The 13856-nt window shown below is 38.0% G+C and overlaps 1 protein-coding gene across 2 annotated transcripts in view; it reads left to right on the top strand.

Moving 5' to 3' along the window:
• Window positions 1–13856, top strand: part of LOC134822681 (inositol polyphosphate-5-phosphatase A-like) — a 47496-nt gene that overhangs the window by 21464 nt on the left and 12176 nt on the right. The window contains exons 3-6 of one of the 2 annotated variants that reach the window (XM_063833874.1): window positions 3816–3893; window positions 11054–11196; window positions 12456–12543; window positions 12869–12964. In XM_063833874.1, coding sequence (XP_063689944.1) covers window positions 3837–3893; window positions 11054–11196; window positions 12456–12543; window positions 12869–12964 — 384 coding nt within the window. In that variant the 5' untranslated portion in view covers window positions 3816–3836. Of the gene's footprint in view, window positions 1–3804; window positions 3894–11053; window positions 11197–12455; window positions 12544–12868; window positions 12965–13856 lie in introns of those variants that run through there. The other variant, XM_063833873.1, reaches the window with a different exon arrangement.

Genomic DNA, 13856 nt, shown 5'->3' with positions numbered 1-13856 from the left:
TAGGTAGGGTGCCCCGCTAAAAGAACTGGATTCTTCCAGGAAGCATCCCGTGCACAGACCTTGGTCTACATATATATTAAATTATTAACCATTCATTCTGTATGTGCACGAAAATTTATTTCAATCAAGTAGCTCTGACATTGGTCTAGAACATTCGAAATTTTTTGAATAGTTTCGTCATCACATCCACCTTCATCATCGTAGAATTTATCACCACCATCACTAATCATCCCAGAGAAGGGGTTGTAGCGTGGTATCACGTTCAGTGAACAAACCTTACATACCCATAGACCATTGGTGGGGCAGAAACCTGCTACTTTAAAACATTTAGTATGAATAGCTGTCCGACAGGCTTCACATTCTAGTAGGGGCTGCCCAATGTTGATGGGCCTTGAGCATGGCTCACAGACCTCCTTAATTAATTTCATGATCATAGTAATGTGTCGGTTAGGTTGGACCAGTGGATCCAACCCTCTGTGCTGACTCCCTAGACGCCTTTTCCTTCAGAAACACACAGTTTTTCATGTGGCTTACAAACTTAGCTAAACCTCTACTTCCTAAGTGAATCATGTCGTTACCCCTAGTGAACTTAACAGATAATAGCTTATTGTTATCTAAAAAACCATACATACCCTGAAACCAAATATTAGGAAAACAGTTCTTTATCATCTCCTGTACCAAGTTGTTGTAGAGCATTATATTTTTATTCATTTCATGGATTCTTGATGGTAAAACAGGTACAACAAAAATGTTAGTAAGTGGACACAATTGACGTATTTCCGTTAGTTTATTCTTCAGTGTTGACACTGCCTCGTGAATATCTGAGACATTTTTTACGTTTTCGCAGCGTAGATCGTTGGTGCCACACATAAGGAAAGCGTTGGAGAATCCAGCACACAGGTGCGGATTGATGTCTTTGACACGGGCAGCCTTTACTCGTTTACCAGGGAAGGAATGACCAACTTTACCTGTACCATCCCCAAAGTTGACATCTTTGGTATTCGAATCACCGATTAAAACGATGCTTCGTCGAGACTGGCTGAGAGATCTGAAGGTGATCGAAAATCTCTCCTCTGTTGAGGTATCATCAGATAATTTTGGCACACCGTGGCGGTACCAATTTTGTGAAGACCTTGTCATGGTGTAAAGTGAGTTAGACTTCACATCAAGCTTTACAGGATCTTGGTCTCTGTCTTGTTTGGACTCAAAAAGCACAGTTCTAGTTGCACCAATGGAGATTGTGACAATTTTTTAGTTGGCAAGAATCGTGGATTCATCATCAGAATGCATAGCTAGGTAGCTTTGGGATGGGGAAAGTCTACTTGGTCTACTTGCTGTGAGGTGTCTCAGCTACATGGGTTGGGGGTCCCCCCTTTTTTTCTTTTTTTTTAAATTAGCACGACCTTTATACCAATTACCAAAAAACGTTAACTGTTAATATATAATGGGACCAAAAAACTTTTCTGTATGAGCAATGTTATTGAATTATATTATCAATTATTTTTGCGTCACTTCGTATCGGGAAAAATTGACCCTCCAACTATTGCAATTTTAATATTTAAAGTTTGTAGCTGGCCGCCAAACAAACTAAACTTTATTTCAAAACAACCAATATTTTAAACGTTATAGGCATCGATTGACGAATGACGATGCCAAATTTTCCAGGTCCAAGGTCGTAGCCCTGCATAGCAACAATTTACTCTACTCATGAATGAGTACTCATGAATTACAACTCATGAATGAATTACAACTATTAAGTAAATCAAAATTTAAGTAAAACAATATTTAAATTTTATTGCCATTACAATGAATAATGATATCATAATAAATATAAATAGACATCCGATAATAAACTTGTTAGGTCCAGTACAACCCAAGATGTCGGACGACTAACAAAATAAAAAAGCTAGTATGTTCATAGTTTCTCAAATGAGCATACTTAGACAACGGTGAACGGGAATAGCTTTAATTTTATGTCATCAATTTTATGTCCAGTACAACCCAAGATGTCGGACGACTAACAAAATAAAGAAAGCTAGCATGTTCATAGTTTTTCAAACGAGCATACTTAGGCTGTACGGAAATAGCTTTAATTCTATGTCATATTAAAAACTTTACATCATTTTTGAGAATCAAATTTAAATAATTATATCAACAGTCAGAACTGATTGGCAGAACAGAGTATGTTAAAAGAATTTATTTATACCTCTTTTGCTGCTTAGGCGCTTTACTCAATAAAGGAATTATCACTTTTTTATCCTTGTATCCTTGTATCCTTGTATCCTTGTATCCTTGTATCCTTGTATCCTTGTATCCTTGTATCCATGTATCCTTGTATCTTTGTATCAGTGTATCCTTAAATCCTTGTATTTCCTCTATCCAGAGCCCTTGCGCTTGCAGTGGCACGCGCCCGCCTCCCTTACTTGTGAAACAAGCGCGCGCAGCGGCGCTAAAGCACATGGTTCATGGTTAGGTGTATCCTTGTATCCTGAATGATGAAAACCCGCGCGGCGCACATAGCAATGCATGACGTCCTCTAATTATAGGCATTTTAAATGATAGCTTTTTTTATTTAACACACGTAACTTTACACATGAGCAATGTACAACAGTCCTAAGTACAATTTGACTTAACTTGTTTCACAATAGATTTTCATTATTCACCCAGGAAACCTTACTGGGTGAAAAACCTATTTTCGAAGTTTCCACTTCCAGTAACAGCTCTAGCTGTACAAATGATTTTAGATAGCTTTTACTGTACTGCGTACAGGATGAAGCTAGTAGTAGTAGTATTCTTTGGTAGTCAGTTTTTATCGCATCAAAAAATATCTGTCACAACCAAAGATACAGCTGATTAAAATGTAGTTGGCACTAAACACAATGCAATTACGTCAAAACCGATCAAAATGTTGCTCGCAAATCTTTGCACGTGCTCATGCGCATATAACCCTCGTTACCATGGATACTATTCAACTTATATTTGTTTACCTAATTTGCGCGTGGGCGGTCGTACAGAGATAATCTTCAGAATTATAGTATAGATGCATTGGCTATGTATCCAAATGGGGGAGGCAATAGTGTATAATATGTTGAATATAAAGTAATTTTACCTCTCTATACCCTGAAGCTCTATTTATAATGAGCTCATTTTATTCCCCAATAGAATCTGTAGTCTGTGTATGGCCAATTTGTGCAATACATATCATTTAACGGAGCTCACATTGCATTTCATGTTGATGCAAGTACTTATCAAGCTGTAATCCATGGTAATACAACACAACACACCAATGGGTTAGGTATTTACTTGGCATTTTATTTGGCTACAGATGCTGGGAATCTCTCTTAACTGTACTATTTTTCTTCTGTGTATATTTCGTTTTCCCCGAGAAGCCTGATATAGAGACATTTATCTGTATATATAATAATACATTTATAATATACTGTAGTTAATACTGGACAGAGAACCTGTCAGTATGTTAAAAAAGAGTTGTAAAATTTAATAACGCGTACACGTGACCTAAAGTTTTAAACTGTAATATTATAGACAATTTTGTTGGTATAAGTTAAGATAGTTTGGTTCAAACTGTTGACTAACCTTACTGCATGTAAATTAGATAATGTGGTGGTTATAATAGTACAACTACAAATAAATAGATATAAAATTCTAAAATGTTATGCTTATTTCATTTTTATTATTGCTGATCGAATGATTTTCACAATTTGTAAGCCTTGATGTCTGATAACATGTAATTTATCACATAATTCACATAATGTATAATAATGTATAATAATGTGAGTCTAAAAAAATCTTCTCAGTTGCAGGATGTAAAAAGGGAAATGCTTAACGTGCCTGTGTTGCTGCTGACCAGCAATGTGGGCTCCATGTTTGAGGAGGTAAGTCTGAAGTTGCTTGCTACATATTTATGTATTTAAAAGCTTTTTTATGTTATTTATTATGTTTTTAACATGAACTAGGGCAGGTCAGGGTTCGACGCCATTTGATTCGAACACCATGCCTTAAAACACGTGGTTACAACCCAAATTCCTTTATCGCAGCATCACAGTGTAGTTTATAGTTATACCCTTTTGTAGTGCAAACTTGGCCTGTGTGTTTAAAAGGTGTGTTTAAAAGGTGTGTTAACAGCGCACAATTAGTGAAAATCCATTTATGGTGAATCTCTGAAATGCTAACTCTGAGCTCTCCAATTATATAAAGAGTTTTCTGTTCAACTGGCCTCCTTTATTCTTCATCAGTTAAGTGTCATTTCTTATTGTCATTATCTCGATGAAAAACCATTGCGAATGTTCTGAGCAAAAACTATTACTAAGGTTACATTTTACACAATATCCAGTAATTATATGGTCAATCCAATTCGTTAGTGTAACTAGCAGGAACCCGTCTAACCCTAAAGTGGTGTCAAGACTGAGAGACTGAGAGACTAAAATAATTATTACCTATTTAATTCGCGTTTTTGACACCACTTGGGAGTCCAAATTTTGGGCACTTAAATTCTTATTCCTTGGCCAATTTTTTATTTTTTCATGCTGATTTGAAGGCCATTAAAGCATTTGACCCAGTCAAAAAAGTTTCAGTTGCATATCTTTTACGGTTTTTGCGGAAAGTCGCGTTAAAGTTGATGCCGTGGTGTCAGTAAAATGGCACGGATCCATATATCCATATATATCGTCTCGCTTTAAATATAGTAAAGTAGTAAGATTGATCCTAATTAAATTTAAACTTCGACAACATTCGTGAAAATTAAATGCTGATATGTTGGATAGATAAATCATAATTACTCGAGTAACTTACATCATATTACGCAATCACTTAAAAAATGATTGATCACGATACTTTATTGCTGGTTGTCACATTAAATTGATATTTATTGCTGAAAGCTGATTGGTAAACACTGCCAGCTTTTGTGGCACTTTACTTTGCCCTTATTAATCAGTCACCCCCTTCCTTACATAGATTATAATGAGCTTGTAATAATACAACATTTTGGGTTGTTTATATTATAGTATATATATTAAATATTATATAATGATAATAAGCTTTGAATTAGAATATGATAATTTCAATCGTTTACACTGAAATTCATTGTGACCCGTTTCATTCCCTCTTAACTTCTTGAAGAAGATGTAAAGTTCTCTCTCCACAGCATTTAAAAGTTCTTTTGTCCTTATTTACATTGTGGTGAAGCCTAGTGAGTTAGGAAATGCTACTGGGCGTTTCAAATTGCACGTGGTACACACATGTAAAACAGATAAAGTTAAACTTCAGTACTTAGTACAGTGTTGAGGCGTTGTAAAGTTGTAAAGTTGATTATTTCCACTGAATAGCTCTCACACAATATTATTCACTACTGCCTGTAAATAACGGAGAGGATGGAGTGGGTGGGGGCTAACACATAAATATACCACATAAAGGACCACCTCTCTGCTTCTATCGTGGGAGTTACACGCGTTCAATGTGAGCAGAAAATTCGTGTCAATGTACTGTTTTATTATTTACAGGAGGGTTAGACTGCGTGTACCATATGAGGGAGGGAGAGAGAGAGGGACCACACCTTCCCCCTCGACAATGGGCCCACTTTATAACGTAAACCTGTTAATGAAATTCATAAGACATTAGTCTTTCTACTCCAGTTTATGTGGGGGATATTGTACACACTCTCTCTCTCTCTCTCTCTCTCTCTCTCTCTCTCTCTCTCTCTCTCTCTCTCTCTCTCTCTCTCTCTCTCTCTCTCATTCTCTCATTCTCTCTCTCTCTCTCTCTCTCTCTCTCTCTCTCTCTCTCTCTCTCTCTCTCTCTCTCTCTCTCTCTCTCTCTCTCTCTCTCTCTCTCTCTCTCTCTCTCTCTCTCTCTCTCTCTCTCTCTCTCTCTCTCTCTCTCTCTCTCTCTCTCTCTCTCTCTCTCTCTCTCTCTCTCTCTCTCTCTCTCTCTCTCTCTCTCTCTCTCTCTCTCTCTCTCTCTCTCTCTCTCTCTCTCTCTCTCTCTCTCTCTCTCTCTCTCTCTCTCTCTCTCTCTCTCTCTCTCTCTCTCTCTCTCTTTCTCTCTCTGCATTATTTAAAGCAATGTTATGGTGTACAGAGTGGTGTCGAGTATAGTGTAATACTGTAATGTGGTATGGGATGTAATATATGTATAACAGACTATGGGGTGACAATACAATGTAGTGTATAGTAGACATATTAAAGCTGGTGGTTGAGATGACCGAAAATTAAATCACACTTTTTTGTGTGATTGTTTTCCACTTCATGAGATGTTTATTCAGATTCCTTTCACGGCAAATGTGTGATATTATACAATACAATTTAGTACTGTGCAGGGCAAATCATTGAAGCACTGTGCAGTGAAGCACTGTGCAGTAAATCACTGTGCAGTAAGTCACTGTTGACTGTGCAGTAAATCACTGTGCAGTAAGTCACTGTTGACTGTGCAGTAAATCACTGCGCAGAATAAATCAGTGAAGCACTGTGAAAGTGTGAAGTGAAGTTTGTCGCAGTGCACTGACACTCCTGTACAATGTCTAAAATACAGAGCACCAGTTAAAATGTTAAATGTGTGAGAGCCTCATGAAATTGCAAGAGATGAACTGTAAAATGTGGTGTGTACCGTATAATGGGTTGTAACGTGTCGAGTTGTAATACTAAGATCTGTTGTTCAGGGGAGGAAAAAGAAGAAAAAGAAAAGTGTAAGATTAGTGCCGGGTTTTAAAATGTGGGAATTTTATTGAATACTAACCGATCTTACTTAGTATAGACTATGTTAAAATAACAAATCTCCATTGTTACATGTATTGGGTTTTGTGATTGACGAAAAGAGATGTGGGATTGGGATTAATTTACCACCATTTTGCTTTTCAAATATTTGAAAGAGCACTTTGTTATCATAAAATTGTTTATTTGTTTGTTTAGCCACATGACTAACACAGAATAACTGGTAGTCACAATTTAGTGTAACTACACACGTATATAGTACATAAACACATGTATAAAATACGTACCATTTATTAGGAGCACGTGTGTAAAATACGTGTAATCTGACGACACAGTGTGTAAAATACATGAAACTTAAAAGTATCAGCAAATTTGTAAAATACGTGTAATTTAACAGTAACGGCAGGTATGTAAGATGTGTGGTATTCAATAATTCAACTGCAACTGCACGTGTGTAGAATACGTGTGTGCACCGAATTACTCTGATCATCATCTAATTACACAGACTGAGCTAGGATTCATTTCCCCTTTGTTTTACATGCCTGATACCCACAAAAGAGATTGCCTGCTCAGTGCTCTCTCTCTCTCTCTCTCTCTCTCTCTCTCGCTCACTCTCTCTCTCTTGCTCACTCTCTCTCTCGCTCACTCTCTCTCTCTCTCTCTCTCTCTCTCTCTCTCTCTCTCTCTCTCTCTCTCTCTCTCTCTCTCTCTCTCTCTCTCTCTCTCTCTCTCTCTCTCTCTCTCTCTCTCTCTCTCTCTCTCTCTCTCTCTCTCTCTCTCTCTCTCTCTCTCTCTCTCTCTCTCTCTATATATATATCTCTCTCTCTCTCTCTCTCTCTCTCTCTCTCTATCTCTCTCTATCTCTCCATCTCTCTATCTCTATCTCTCTATCTCTCTCTCTCTCTCTCTCTCTCTCTCTCTCTCTCTCTCTCTCTCTCTCTCTCTCTCTCTCTCTCTCTCTCTCTCTCTCTCTCTCTCTCTCTCTCTCTCTCTCTCTCTCTCTCTAGCTAGGGTATATGGGAGGTTATTACAGCTGGGGTGTTGAACATGGAGCAGATCCAGCGTTTCACGTACTGCAAAACACTCGGCTTTGTTATGGAGAGAAGCTGCCGGTTCTATGGAATGTGGCTTACAAAGACTAACTGTGTACAACCAACTGTGGATCTTGGACTGGGTGTAGCCGTTTAGTTATTGCAAGCTTAGTGGCGCCTCTAACTTCGGTAGGGTCAGCAAATGTAAGGAGGTTGCATGGCAGGAGGGAGGTGAAGAGAAGTGTAAGGTTTAACTGGAACGGAAACATATGGAAACTGAAATAATGCTGAACAAAACCTCATAATAGCTGTATATTAACTAATAAGTGATGGCTGGCTGTTTGTCTGACAGGAAGTTGTACTTCCAAGAAATGTGATGGATCAATTGCAGTAATAGTGTAATACTGTGGGTTTAGCGGGAGGAATTAGGCTTGATTTAGTCACAGTAACTCCGTCTGTCTGGACAGACAGGTGAACTTAACAGGTGACTATTGCTTGAGAGATAAACGTGTGCCTGGCAGAGTTAAAGACTGCTGATGTGATCTTTGTGACCTGTGTGATTTCTGTGATCGTCTCGAGGAATTCAAGCCTGTTTGGAGGCTTGAGTGTGGTCAAGTCTTGCGTGTGTCGGGAGTCAGATTCTAGCACGGCCGCGAAAAGCTGGCTGCTAAAAGCTCGAAATTTCGATAGAATTTCTCTAAAAGGTCGACATTTAGTGGCCATATTTTCATGGCTGTGGTATAGTCTGACAGAAACTGGTCTTTCAGTTAAAGTCAGGATGGCTTGGAATATACAGCACATAATATAAACTAAGATACACTTACAAAAAAAGATATACACATTAAAAAGTTCTAAAAGACATCCCAATAACCGGGAACACTCCTTTTCCCTATCCATCACTGTGGAACTACATGTGAATCAAGCACCTTGCCACATTTACCCTGACTCTGGACCTAATACAATAAGTTCCCTCCTTAATATCTCACCTCAAACAATCATAGCTACATAACAACAAGTAACGTTTTTTAGCTCTTGATTAACTTGTGAACTTACTTCGCATATCTGATTACTTTTCAATTACAATTTCAAATCAAACCCCCACTTTAAAGTCCGTGTTTCCATTAAAATTGTAATGTAAACCCAGATCCAAACAACCACAGCAGGCTCCCAATAATTCCCTGGACCGCCTGGATCTCTGACGTCACAAACTCTCGCCCGTGTAAATGTGTCTATAATGCTGTGGAAGAAGAGCGTGTTTATACATCCGTTAAAGTGTGAGCGAGAGTGTGTGTGGATCATTACCCTCATTAACTCTCTCACTAGATGCGGAGTGAGAGAGAGAGAGAGAGAGAGAGAGAGAGAGAGAGAGAGAGAGAGAGAGAGAGAGAGAGAGAGAGAGAGAGAGAGAGAGAGAGAGAGAGAGAGAGAGAGAGAGAGAGAGAGAGAGAGAGAGAGAGAGATGAGAGAGAGAGAGAGAGAGAGAGAGAGAGAGAGAGAGAGAGAGAGAGAGAGAGAGAGAGAGAGAGAGAGAGAGAGAGCGTGTTTATACATCCGTTAAAGTGTGAGCGAGAGTGTGTGTGGATCATTACCCTCATTAACTCTCTCACTAGATGCGGAGTGAGAGAGAGAGAGAGAGAGAGAGAGAGAGAGAGAGAGAGAGAGAGAGAGAGAGAGAGAGAGAGAGAGAGAGAGAGAGAGAGAGAGAGAGAGAGAGAGAGAGAGAGAGAGAGAGAGAGAGAGAGAGAGAGAGAGAGAGAGAGAGAGAGAGAGAGAGAGAGAGAGAGAGAGAAAGAGATAGAGAGAGAGAGAGAGAGAGAGAGAGAGAGAGAGAGAGAGAGATTCTTGTTTCACACCCAGCCTCACTTCCTGCAACCATTGTCATTAAACTGTGTTTAGTGTATCTCTCTATTACAGCTCTCTCTCTTTCTGTGAACAGTGTGTGCTCTAATGATCCTGGAGTTAGAGTGGGGCTGGGTAAACGGGGCCTGGTTAAACGTTTCACTGTGAGGAACTGTAAATAGAGCTATGAGATAGGGCCTGGTAAACTTATCGCTGCGGATAGGGCCGACAGATTGGTTTGAAATAAGAATGGTATTAATGCCACAGTGATTAAGTGGAAGAAGCAATTAATTGATACACTGAGCTTCTTTATATTATCAAAATGGACATTATAGTTTGATCTTCAGTACTTGAGTCTTAGATTGATTAGTATTCAAGTCACGCTTAAAAAACCAGTACATTGTAAGATCGGTCATAGGTTATCATTTCCCTTCAATAGTGAACGCAACAATTTATTCACGTCGTATTATCTGTTTTGAAAAGAATGCCAGATCGCTAAATTGCATCACATAATATACATTCTTGTGTGTGCTTTACATATCTGCAATCTGCATTCCCACGCGTCAGCTAATAAAACCAAGCCTTTGAGCCCGGCTCAATTATATATTACACACCGGTAAGTGTCTGTTAAAGTGCACTAACTTAATAACGAAATAATGCAATAACTCGTTCATTAATGTCTCGGGGCCCTCAGTACAACAGCCAATAACGCAGCATTTCCCGGGACACGTGACCTTTAATGCAATAAAGGTTTAAGTGTTTCATGTTGATAATGTAATAACCTCTAGCTCTGGGATTGCACTCTGGAGAATTGTGTAACTTTTAGTTAATCTTTTGACGGCACGTGACCGGAACGGGATTTAATCACGTCAGATATAATGCAATTAATTGAGTGATTACTTTGATAAGCTCATTAATATCGCGTTGTGGCATTCTTTGTCACACACGACCCTGAAAACTGTGAATACAATTGCATAAGATTCAAATAGAACGAATATTTATCGATAATATATTGATAATTAATGGTGGTGCAATTAATATCGTTTACGTACACGCTTCAACAATTAATAATGTTATCTATTATCCTACAAAAGATAATGATTAACTTTAACTGCCAAGTTTAACCGTGATTTAATAACTTTGTATGTTCAAAATTTAAAGTTACAAGAAACTATTAATATACGTTGATACAAACATTAAAGGTACAGAATTTCAAAATCCAGGAATATGAGATTCGAAAAAAGTAGAAACCGGAATAATGATATTGATATGAATTAATATTATTAATAAAAATAGCATGGATAAATAATAACATTTCCAGTTTCCACTTTAAGAATTGCCACAATAAAAAAGCGATAATCATGACTTTTGAGAATCGAGTAATGTGACTGAAATGTGGGATTGTTTATTTAGTGAGTTGACAGTTTCTCTTTCACTTTCACTAACAACATGTCCCCGCAGGGTCATGAGATGATCGAAGCATGGCTAGCCTCCATAACATCAGTGGTCAGCAAGTACAAGCCGAAGATAGTCTGTATTCACTGTCAGGAGGTTGGGGGCAAGGACTTTAACGTCTCCCATCCTCTCTTGGAGTCTTTCGTCGAGTAAGTTTCTACTTTTGCTTTTCGTAACTTCGTAAGTTTCTAATTCAATTTTCGACGCATTCTCAAGAAACAAAATATGTCATTACTACATTATGACATAGATCTGTAAAATTTTTTGTGCTTTTAATTTTGGTTATATTTATTTATTATAAGTCGACATTCCTTAATCTTTGCTGAGTTAAACGTTTTACACACACACACACACACACACACACACACACACACACACACACACACACACACACACACACACACACACACACACACACACACACACACACACACACACACACACACACACACACACACACAACACACACACACACACACACACACACACACACACACACACACACACACACACCAACTAGTTGTGGAATTTGGAGTTGGAGGCGTTGAAATAGTGCACTTTATGAGTGTGTAGCAAACATTCACAGCACACCAAGTCGGGCTGGGTGTTTATTGTAATGACATTTGAAAACACTGTACGGTCTACAATTAATGTTACACTGTATCACACTGATAGTAGTCACACCGGCTGCTACAACCTTATGTTATTTATTTCATTACAGCTAACATCTTGCACTATATGATCTCTTACATCATATTACTTCTCTTTTTTTCTTACATCATACTTCTTTCATCTAACACTTTGCATCTTACATCTTACGTTCTACAGCTTGCATCCCCTATCGTATAATACCCCACATTATACCCCACTATTATACTCCAGCGTCCACAGTACGCACAATAACTGGGACTAATTTACCAGCCTCTAAATTTGAATAAGTGCCTACTTGGTCCTTGTTCTCTGTACAAGTGTACCGTGTAGATAAATAATTAGTACAATCCTGAGATAAATGTGGAATTAACATAAAAGTGTATTGACGGGCTTCTATTTATAGTGCCCTGGCTGTTTCACTTTCACTTCCAATGTTAATTATTTATTATATATGGTTAACTACAACAGGTACAATAGTTGTTTCACTTATATGTTAATGTTATTCTTTATATAGTATCATAAATACTTCACATTCACTTTCACTGCTGAGTACTAGTATAAAGTATGTGGCATTGTTTACGTGAAACTTAAAACTGTTTCAAAGCACGGTACTCAAGGTGACGCAACACATCATATAATCACCTGCAAGTCTCTGGGGAATAACGGATACGATCTCATCAGCACATATTTCATCTCATGGTAACGAATCTTCACAGAGTTACACCTTTCACTTTCACTTACGGATGGGTTGTTTCAGGAAGTTTCTGGCGCTGAAAGTATTGGAGAACTTTGACAGAGGGAGAATACATCTGGACAATGATAGTGATGATATATCTCTCTTCACGGTAATTCCTTGACAGTTAATATGCGTGTACGATGAATCACGTGCATTGTATAGTTGAAGTTTACAGTATGTAGAACTGACAACATAATTTATATTTTATGTCATGTACAATGTATAAAGTACAAGTACAGTCCCAAAATTTGTGTCGCGCTACGAGTTAGGGTTACATTTTATGTCCAATATTGTGAAGTAAAATGCCGTGATGTATAATTCTGATCGCACAACTCAATTGTAGAATGTAGCTGAAATGTAGCTATTGCTACTTTCCATAACCTTTAATCCCTGTGGAGTGTGAACATTGCTTTAGTGATATTTTTTGATTTCAGGCACTGGGAACATTGTACATGTTCCACAATTCTCTACCAACGATACATAGTTGGGATTTTGTTGACCGAGCATATAGCCCTGTTACTGACCGACAAGTAAGTATTTTCATTTACCTTCTGTAAGATTACTTGTTGCACATTTTAGGGGTTGTTCACCGCGGTTGGAAGACTGTTGTCAATAAGCTTATAAGCGCACTAAATAAATGAACGATTACTATATATCGGATTTGTATTATTCATATATATAGATATATATTAGGCATAGCTTATTAAAGTCTTATTATAGTAATTCTATAGATTTTTACTCTACACCTCATAGAGAATGTGCTCCATGTAAAACAACCCTTATTTAAAGCTCAATTAAACTCATCCCTCACCGTATATAAAACATTGAGCCTGAGCACAATCTAAGCATCAGCTAATAATAAAGCGGCTAATACATTAGATCTGCACTATAATAATATACGTAGTGTACAACGACTAACGTTATTATTACTGGAGCTGTATATAAAGAGGGGCGTTGGCTAGGTCAATTGAACAAGAGAGCTGGTGGAGGTGCAAATGTAGGTTATATATAAGGCCCCGTGACAGCATGGACATTTTTTCGTAATTCGCATCTTTTGGCGTTAAGCTTAACTCCAAAAGATGCGATTTGACGTCGTGTCAAATAATTTTGACTTGAAATAATCGAGATTTATCCCCAAATTGCATCTTTTGGCGCTAAGCTTAACGCCAAAAGATGCCGTTTGACGGATAAAGTCGTAAAATCTTAAAATGCGTTTTCAAATGGCATCTTTTTGAGTTAACCTTAACCCCAAAAGATGCGATTTGGGAAATACTTTCGCGCGAAATTTCAAAATTCTTCTTCCGAATTCTTGAATTGCTGCATTTTGCAAATCAGCTGATATTTGTAACTTTAAAAAATAACTGTAACTTATATATTTATACAGGTCCCCGGTTTAACAAGCATTCAGGATAGAACCAGCAG

Source organism: Bolinopsis microptera, chromosome 11 (assembly GCF_026151205.1).
Source record: "Bolinopsis microptera isolate Bmic1 chromosome 11, MBARI_Bmic_1.0, whole genome shotgun sequence".
Taxonomy (NCBI): domain Eukaryota; kingdom Metazoa; phylum Ctenophora; class Tentaculata; order Lobata; family Bolinopsidae; genus Bolinopsis; species Bolinopsis microptera.
Note: the sequence above shows the minus strand (reverse complement) of the source record. Positions and strands in the feature narration are given on the sequence as shown.